This window comes from Centrocercus urophasianus, unplaced genomic scaffold, assembly GCF_019232065.1.
Source record: "Centrocercus urophasianus isolate 14NV4802_14NV808 unplaced genomic scaffold, USGS_Curo_1.0 seq_15, whole genome shotgun sequence".
NCBI classification, from domain to species: domain Eukaryota; kingdom Metazoa; phylum Chordata; class Aves; order Galliformes; family Phasianidae; genus Centrocercus; species Centrocercus urophasianus.
In genome coordinates this window covers 43,643,202-43,653,327 of record NW_024884697.1, presented here as the reverse complement: position 1 = coordinate 43,653,327, position 10,126 = coordinate 43,643,202, and the positions used below count along the sequence as shown (strand labels likewise).

The 10,126-nt window shown below is 43.5% G+C and overlaps 1 protein-coding gene across 1 annotated transcript; it reads right to left on the bottom strand.

Moving 5' to 3' along the window:
• Positions 1–2,478: 2,478 nt before the first annotated feature.
• On the bottom strand, positions 2,479–9,229 carry AMDHD1 (amidohydrolase domain containing 1). The gene is made up of 9 exons (XM_042816241.1): positions 9,048–9,229; positions 8,738–8,844; positions 8,518–8,582; positions 7,633–7,910; positions 5,903–6,128; positions 4,841–4,965; positions 3,862–3,955; positions 3,298–3,458; positions 2,479–2,818 (listed from the first exon to the last, which is right to left on the bottom strand). Exons 1-9 carry the CDS (start codon positions 9,182–9,184, stop codon positions 2,704–2,706), a joined length of 1,308 nt encoding a protein of 435 aa, XP_042672175.1. The 5' UTR covers positions 9,185–9,229; the 3' UTR covers positions 2,479–2,703.
• Between the last annotated feature and the right edge of the window lie 897 nt (positions 9,230–10,126).

Sequence of the window (10,126 nt, the reverse complement as noted above, 5' to 3'; positions counted from 1 at the left end):
GCACTGGAGACCTGCACTTCCACTACTTATTGGGCATCCAGTTGGCTGCTGGCTGCCCTGTTCCACTTTGAAACTTGTGTTGTAATGTGCTCTGTGTTACAGCATCGACCTCTGGCACAGGCTTTGTGTGTTTTGCAAGGAAAGAGTCAGGACTTAAGCTTCCCATCATAGCACAGTGACGACATTTAAGGGCCAGTTAAAAACCAGTGACCTCGGCAATACTGGCCTGAAGATCACAGCCACAGGGGGTCCAGCGGGGGCTGGAAACCTTCCAGGTCATCAGTTATGCTGCAAGGGGAAGCCGAATTACTGGTATGGGTCCACCCATATGTGTCTTTGGGGTCTGCAGTGGGAAGCATGCCCTGAGAATGGGACACACGCCCACTGGCAAGCCAGCAGGGAGACTTTGAACTTGGCCAGGAGAAAGCACAAATTGTGCAGGGTTGCAAGGTCCTGTCCTGCCCTACTGAGAGGTAGGTGACTTTTGGCCTGTCATTCCAAGTTACAAACATGAGTGTGGTGATCGGTCTACAGCTCAGCAATAAGCAGACCTGGGAATGAGGACAACACTATAGTGTGCAAGGTCCCTCCTCTGGCCTCTGTCTCTCCCCCATGTGCCAAATCTGTATCCACCCTTCCAGCTACAGACTCTGCAACAAGCTTATCTCAAACTCCTGTTGAAGCTCTTCCATCTCACAGCCAGCCAGCTGTTAAATAAAACCAGCTGTGATGATGACCCCCTACAGTACACAAGTCTGGTTGTTATACAACAATCTGGTTGTTATAACATTTGCCTTCAGCCTCAAGATATGGCTGAATAACAGTTTCTCCAGCAGCAAAACCAGCAGCTCTACACAGTTCCCCAGTGGTTGCTGCTATAACCTCAGATGTGGGAAATAGCACCAAAGCAGCATGAATGCAAGGAAAACCAAATGTGAACAAAGACATGTGGCTTACATTTTGTATGTTAATAACCCCATGGCTCAGGGAGATCAGAAGGGCGTGATAAAGCTCCTACCAGAACGAGACTACAGTCCCTCATTGAGGGTCTGCTTCACTAACAGCCCTGCCCACAGTCCAGGTCAGATGCTATTGTTGACAGCACATTTTTTGATGCAAAGCTCTTCGTGCTTATCAAGTATAGTTTAATGACTTTTTTCTTAAGAAAGGTAAGTGCTTTTATTTCTATAGCCACCTTCCACTTGAAAAGCTGAAGAAGAGCTTCAGCCAGTGTGCACAGAGACCCTCCCTATCCAAGATTCTCTCCTTAGAACAATGTAAAGGTTAAACTCCAAAGCTGTGTTCACAGAATCACAGAACTGTAGGGGTTGGAAGGGACCTCCAGAGATCATCGAGTCCAACCCCCCTGCCAAAGCAGGTTCCCTACAGCAGGTCACACAGGTAGGCATCCAGGCAGCTCTTGAACATCTCCAGAGGAGACTCCACCACCGCCCTGGGCAGCCTGTTCCAGTGCTCCGTCACCCTCACCGTAAAGAAGTTCTTGCCACATTTGTGCAGAACTTCCTATGCTGCAGTTTCCAGCCGTTTCCCCTTGTCCTGTCTCCACTCACCACTGAAAACAGTCTGGCCTCGCCATTCTGCCCCCCACACCTTAGATATTTATAGACCTGTTATCTTCTTCTTCTGTGTTATCTTCTTTCTACATACCACATCCCCAGAGGATGGTACAAGCTCACAAAAAGTGTAATAATTGAGAGAGGAGAGAGAGAGGGAGAGGAGAGAGCTTTGAAGAAAAAAAAAAAAAAACAAGCTCTGAAGTTCCTAATTGGTCTTAGTGAGAGTTATTATACTTAACTGGTCATCACAAGCACATACAGACAAATGAGTCTCATGTCACTTCAGATTCAGCATAAAATAAATGAGCTCAGGTGGTGGTTTGTTGGAGCATCTATATGAGACTGCAGGTCATCTTTTAGATTTCAGTGTGGCTGGTATTTTCAGAGCCTGGCTGTACTCATCAGACCATAACCTCAATGCACTAACTGCCTATAGGAGTAATCTCTAAGGTTTAGTGGATCTTATTTCATTCCCTCTCCTACACTATACTCAAACTTCCAGCAATGCAGTGAGTGCTGTACACTGCATTTTCCCTTCCTGTTTCTAATGCCTGCTATGAGATCCTAAATGTGGCAGGATGTTCCAGTTCAGCTGCTAAGAGATACCTTGTTGGTCCCCACTGATTTTCTGCAGAAGTCTGCAGAAACCAAGAGACTTGACTTCTCAGAAAGGTAAGACACTGTGCTTCCTACCAGGTCAGTGGTTCCTGGTTTCTGCTCAGTTCAAGACTCAGCAGACCTGGGAGCTATGAAAGTTTCTTCAAGGTGCTGTGGTCTCCCAGTATTGCCAAAGCCATTCCAAACATGCATGCCTGAGACCCCGGCCCTCGGCTACAGGTACATAACATCACACTTTCCATGTCTTACCTGGACCCAAACTTCTTTCTTCATTCAGAAGTCATTGGTTTTGTGGTTTTATTTATTTATCTCAAATTTTACAGATTGAAATATTCAGGAAACTGTCTTAATTCAAATAGATCTAATTGATGGTTTGGGGTTTTTTTTGCTTGATAAAGTTCATTTGAATAAAATGGGTGGTAAGATGAGCAGTGAAACAATTTACTAGTAAATACAAATCTGATTTGTCTGTCGCTTTGAAATAATCCATGTAAATGATTGTCTTCTTTCAGTAACTGCTCATCATATCACAGCTGTCATTTTTATAGACAACTTTTCCTTTAATTATAACATAGTCGATCAATGTTTGATGTCCCCCAAACTGGTATATCAAGTGCTCCCACCTAAAAAGACAACGAGATGTTTAAGAATATCCATACTTGCACAAAAGCATGTCACACACCTAGTATTTCTGTCAGTTATAACAATTTGATTTAACCATGGGAAAGCTCTATGCCGCGTTGATGACAATTCAGAATTCCATGTTTACATGTTGATCACTTGTTGCATGAATACAATAAGTCATGTACAAGTAGAGTACAGTACAGCAGAATTCCTTCCACAAATAAACAGGTGTTATCTTCAAATAATTTGTAATTAGGCATATGTTACTTGTAATATTAACCCTAAAAGTCTTAGGCCTTATCCTCCACTGGAATTAAAGGAAATGAAAGTGGATATAAAATGTTATCAGTGTCCCCTTTTATAGATGAAAGTAACTTCTGAAGCCCAAGGAATACATTAACTATCCACTCTCCATGACACAGTGAAAACCTAAGTCCCTTATGTTAAATCACATTACAAACAACAATAGAAAACATACCTTGATGAATTTATAATAACAAGATCCCCCTGCTTGCCAATCTCTATGGAACCATGTGTGTCTGATTTTCCCAGAGCGTAAGCTGCATTAATGGTGGCAGCTGCTAGGGCTTCATTCATTGACATCTTCATGTTTACACAAGCCAGATGCATCACCATAGGCTAATGGGAAAATTAAGGAGAAAATGGGAGTTACCAATATGCAAATAAAACTGTTTATGTCTCAAATCCCAAAGCACTGTCCTCCTGCCTCAAGCAACAAATGGAGTTGTGCTGCACAATGTGCATCTTGCCAATTCCAACACGAGAAATGTGAAATTGGGAACTTGCAAGCTTGTTTTCTAAGACTCTTGGTGCATTTGAAAAATCAAACCCCTTCAAATTTCAAGAACTTCTGGCAAATAGTACCACCCCACATAAACAGGCAGGACCAAAAGTCTAAGCTGGGCATGCAGCTCTCTTTGTGGATATGAAGAATGTTTTAGGCATGTAAAATCTATACACAAGCTGTACTAGCAGAAAATTTTGTTATTTCATGCTCTTGTAAGTATTAGGGATCACTTACCATTGAAAAACAGTATGCGTTAGGATTAAAATCACTGCCAAGAGCAACAATAACTCCTTCATCTAACATTTTTCTGGCTTGAGGTTGCTTCAGTCTAGTGGGAAAAACACGCTTGTCAGTACCATTCACTTAGTTATTACATGATGAATGACAAAACTGAAAGTCATCACTCAGTTTGGCTAAATTAATGCATTCAGTTACATCAATCCATTTGGAAATGAGAGGCCAAATTCTCCTCTTGGCTACCAATCATCCTACGGATAACGCAAACGAAACTGTGGTCCACTGTTTCTGCAGTAACAGCACGTGACAAAAGACACTATCAAGCACCAGGCTGCAGGCCAATGAAATGCTGGTGTTTATCCAGGCCTCAGCCACTTCAGGATTTACATGGTGAAAATCTTCATTTCTCAAGGAAGTAATTTTCTGATCTGTATAGCTTCGAAGACAGGCTTGCCAACACGAGCAGTGGCATAACCAGTGCAATAGTCTGTCTCATCCCAGTTCTGCTGGTAATTCAGAACAGGAACTTGAGGCTGTGAATTTCATTTGTATATGTTGGATTTCTCTCACTTAGCAATGCTAATGCAAACAATTGCTATGGTGAGCTGCTTCATAAAAGCCCATTCTCCCATTGATATCTATATACATATCTCACTGGGGTGGTGTAACTTCAAGGTAGCACAGCAATTCAGCTTCATCAATCTGACCTCCAAACATTCACTTACATTATGAATGTCACCTGGCAGTTAGAAAGTACCTTGACCAACTGAGTAACCACTACCCAATTTTGCCTCATGTGGCATGCCAAGGATGTGTACCAGAAGTAAGAAATGAAGAGGTTTGTTCAGCTCTTTGTGACGGTCTTCACTGATCCATCCTGCTCATCAATGGATAGTTACAAGCTTACACTTGGTATTACCAGAGGCCAGAACCAGGAACGTGGGGTTTTTTGATTCCTCCAATCTAGTGGCCTTACCTTAGCATGTAGGCAGTGGTTGGCAGAAGGACAGCTGCACACTTAGCTTTTGCCATTGCTGCGATTCCTTCATCACTAACTTCTTCCAGGTGGCTGATAGCTTGGGCTCCTAGCTCAGCTCCAAGCTGAGAGAACAGTCAACATTACTCACTGTTAAGAGTTAATTCAGTTGTCATCAAGCAACTGGAATAGACAATTCATTATTAATGTGAAATTTACTAATAGAAAGATCATAAAGAATGCCTGAAAGAACCAATGAAATGCAGACAAGATACTTTCTAATTTGCTGCATGAAAAGCTAATCACAGCTCATTAAGATATTAAGTACATACTGGCAGTACACCTTCAGTGGCATTTCTAACAGATGAACTTGCAAACTATGGGACTGCTATGAATAAAATCATTACTAACTCCTGCCCACAAAGTAAGCAGAAGAAATAGAGTGATAGGTCTGACACTGGCTGCTGAACAAATAATGTGTCTGCTTCTTTCTGTAGGGAAGCAGCAAAAAGGCTTTATATAATGAAAAAAAAAGATTTTAAAATCTTTTTTTAAAAAAGACAAGAATAGCTATCCCACAGCAAAGAAGAATTCTTTAAATGATGGCAAAACATTGAATCAGACAGACTGTCTTTAAAAAATAACCTTGATCCTACACTAGACTAAACTCATGCTCTCAGTGTGCTTACTGTACAACTTGCTAGGGCTAGACATACTCTAAAAGAAAAAGCATTTTCCAAGTAGTACATAAACTGTGCTTTTGTCATCTTTGTGTTCATATATATCCACTGGTTTCCCCATCCATATCGCATGTGGAAGATGAGCAAAGCCAATATTTGATCAGGCAGTGCATGTTAGTCACAGAAGTCAATATTTCTCTCCACGTCCTTAACTCCAAAATTGCACAACGGCTGCACTTTCCTACTACCTATGAATGATGGACTTTGCAAAATCTTAGGAAAAAAACTGGCTGTGAAAATTGAAATTAATTCACAGATTCAATTATCAGAAAAGCAAAGCAAAACCAAAAAGTGGCTTCACTGTATGTTAAGACAGAAGTACCTCTGCAGATTTCATCGGATGGAGTTCATCACCATGGAAGTTAATCTGTAAGCCTGTATCTTTTCCAGCTTGAAGAATTCTCCTGGTAGAATCCAGATCAAACACTCCCTTCTCACAGAACACATCTATATTGTTAACATGTATTTCACCACTTTGTTGGAGTTCTTTCAGTTTAGGGAGCTGGTTATTAATAATGTCATCTGTGGCTTCAGTAGCAGTTTTCCCTCTAAGGGAAAGAAAATGTTACAGAGCATTAAAAAAAAACAACTTTGAAGCTTGGCAGACATTCAAACCATAAATGCAACTGCTAAATTATTTAGAAAATAATGCGAATACAAATCATTCAACCTTCAAATTAAAAAATAAAAGCACTGTAACTTACGTAGATCCAAACATGACTTACTTTCCATTTAAAGAATATTAAGATAATATTACAATTTGCTTTTATAAGGCTGATTTCTTTGGATGCTAACCAAGACACGGGACATTTACGAACCAAAATTTCAGCTTTCCTATCCATATAGTCTGATCTACTTATATTGTATCCTAACATATAACTATTTAAAATATGTAAATAATTAAATTTTAAAATGATATTCATGCAGTATTTTTATGCAAATATCAAAGCTCAAAGGGTACGTGTAGCACAAATCATTATCTCCTCCTCTGATTATATCATTCAGAGTAATGACTAGGTAACCATTTCTAAATCAGACAGAGCTCCTGAGATTAGATCTGCCAATGTCAGAATCATTTATGAACCCTCAATTACACAAAGATAACCCAGAAGAGTAAATGCCTCTGAGATAATTAACAACCCCAAAATTAAAGTTAGTATTCTGCAATTTTAAGATCTAAAGATAAGTGACATACTGCAGCTAAATATCGGTGACATCTCTATCCTCATTTCAGGCACTGTAAAATCATGACGAGCTTCTATGTGGGTGAGCTTTCAGTTTTACAGTGGCAGTAAACTCAAGAACTCACATTCTATTCTGATTTATGAACACAGTTGCACAGTCACAAAGCACAGTAAAACCTGGCACACTGCCCTTCCTTCGTTCACCTCTTACTGAAACAGTCTGGGTTGCTTGAGCTCATGTCAAGCCTTCTCCCTCTTTAGGCTCAGCAGTCTTTGGAGTAATTTGAATGTAAAGATTAGAACCAGAGCCAAGACAAAACAGAGGGAAACATTAAGTCTTGATCTCACATTCTGGGGAACAAACTCATAATCTTATTTGCACCTGAATCCTTAAAAAGAGCACTTTCCAGCCCCAAATCCATGGGGAACATGCTCCCTTGAGATCCTGCACTGTTACTAAGGCTGAAGGAAATAAAGATCTGAAAACTTGAGCTCACCAATTCATGATGCTTCCCTCAGTATGTAACTCTCCCAAACATTCATGAGCCAGCAGAGGGCCTGTGCTCTGAACACTCAGGTCTCAGATTAGGGAAGAGCTGCAAAATTCCTCCTGGTCAGAATAAATGCCTGAGGCAGAATCTAAGTTTGATGGGTCATAGAAAATCCAAGTAAAATATTCTGGACATGACCACATGAATGAAAAAAAGAGGATTTAAGAAGACCCAAACTGGGTAACACAGATGTATAGCTTTGAATATACTCTGTTATATTTTAGGAGGGTTAGTCAGAAGTTGTTTTTCTCAAAATAACAGCCAAATTTCAATGCAAAACAGTAACAAAAATAGCAAGAAAAAATAAGTTATATTACTTTGGCACAGAATGAGCTCCACAGTAAGTTGAAGAAATGCCAATATCCATGGCCTGCCTAGCACGTTCAATCACTCTCAGCATTTTGAGTTCTGTTTCTAAGTTCAAGCCATATCCGCTCTTGCACTCAACCAAAGTAGATCCTGCTCTGCACATGCGTTCAAGTCGGTGTTTGAAAGTAGTGAACAGCTCTTCTTCTGTGGCCTTCCGGGTGTGTTCCACGGTGAAATGTATTCCTCCTCCAGCCTGGTGGATTTCCATATAGGAAGCACCTGCCAGCTTGGGGAAAAAAAGGGAACAAAAACACCCACCACACACATAAAATTAGCCATTAAATGTGAATTTTCTATCCCAGAGATTCTGGAAAGTGCCCTGAGGTCTCTTTGCAGCGATAGACAGAAAGAGGAAAAACAAATCCCCATTAATTCACCCTCCCTCCTCTTCTATCTGTCCCCTCCACCTGACCAAAGAAATAATGTAAAAAGCTGCATTAAAAATTCCTTTGAAGATTTATTTCCCTCTGAACCTAAGGGGAAAACCTACTTCTTAAAGACTCTTCTATGTAGAAAAACAAGAAGGAAAAAAAAGACTTTAAGATGAAAACGGTAACAGAAACTGACACTCCTGGCACAAGGAGTGCCAGGAATCAAGGCACAAAGACTCAGGCTGGCTGCAAAAGCTACATTCACAGTGCTCTCACAGCCTACAGTCCTCAGACATCACTCCTTCTCCCTTTATTAGATTACCTGACAGAAATTATACCATTTTCTACAGAAGAAATGTCACTGGAAAGAAGAAAGGGTCATGCATTCAGTTTTTAAAAATGGGGGAGGGGAGTAGGGGGGGAGGGAAGGTAAACCCCAGCTCTGTGATTGCACACGGTTACCTTCATTGCAAACTCATGCACCCTATCACCAGCCCACACAGGATGTGTATGCGCATCCACCAGGCCTAAAGGAAACACAGCATACATACACTCCTGTTATTTAGCTGTGTGACAGAGCTGTGGGAGCATGCAAACAAGTTTAACAAAGCAGAAGCTCCCTACAAAGCCCCTCAGGCTTGCAGACCTCCTGTATGACAACAGTAAGGCATAACACACCCACCTGGCAATACGCACTTCCCAGTGCAGTCAATTTGACTTTCAAACGTTGCTCCTGCAAAGCGGCGGCGGATAGCATCTGCCGGGCCCACGGCTTTTATATAACCATCTCTGCAAACAGGAGGCAACACACAAAGGCCTGAGCATGATATCGAATTAAGCTTCGAGACGCTGGCAGAGCACCTGAGGCACGAGCTCTCCAACCCAGGGCAGGGTCTGGAGAATATCACCGATGCACCTCTAAGCCCAGACCTAAGCCCCAGCGCCGACCCAGGGACGCTCTGCTTCCTCCCGGCCCTCCTCCCAGCACTCACAGCCCCACTACCAGGCTGGCATCGTGCAGCACGTCCAGCCTCGCCATGCCCTCCCGCAGCAAGTACTGCTCGCCGTGGCCGCACACCAGCACCAGTTGCCGGGCATTTGCCAGCAGCAGCCGGTACTCGCCCGCCATAGCCACAGACAGCACGATGCCCCCGCTGGCACAAATGGTGGTCGGAGAGGAGGGCAGCCTGCCGCTCAGCTCAAAGTCCCCCGGGGCGGGGCCTAAGCCCTCCTGTCCAGCCGAGGCTGCCCTGGAGGTGGGCAGCAAAACCCCACAACGGAATGGAGAATGGTGTGCTTAGCACGGCCGCGTCCCAGCCTCACGGGAACGTAATGCCTCGCGGTGCTCCAGGCACCCAGGCGGCGTTCCTTTACCGGGGCAGACACTGGTTGTCCAAATCAGTGATCAAAAGGTCGGTTAGAGTCTGCTGCCCCCTGCAGAGTTAGGGATGGGAAAACTAGGGAGCAAATACGGATGTTCAGTTTTCTTCTAGACACTCCATAGTGTCCAGCGCAGGGCTACGAAGGTGCTGAATGGCACGGAGGACAAAGCGCATGAAAGCGGCTGAACTTCCCTAGTTAGCTCAGAGCAGAGCAGAGAAGCTGAGAGGAGGCCTGATGGCGGCTGCAAGTCTTCACAGGCAGCGGAGGGGCGGCGCTGAGCCCTGCTCTGCGTGACAGCGACAGGGCCCGAGGGCACGGCACGGAGCTGTGCAGGGGAGGGGCGGGTCGAGTGGGAATGGTTCTTCAGCAGGAGGCGGTGGGCGCAGGACAGAGCGCCCAGGGCAGTGCGCGGCTCCAAGCTGCCGGAGTTCAAGGAGCATTTGGACAACATTCTCAGACTGAGTGTGTGATTTGTGGGTGGTCCTGTGTGGAGCCAGGAGTTGGACTTGACGATCCTCGTGGGTCCCTTTTAACTCAGGTGATTCTGTGGTTCTATAATTCTGTCTTCAGACACAGTGAGCAATAGGGCTCCAGTAATCCCCCGTCGGCAAGTGGAATTTATTTCTAACCAGGTGGTCCCTCAATTGCCTTTGTGGCAGTAGTCTTTAGATATCCTCTTTTCATTTAG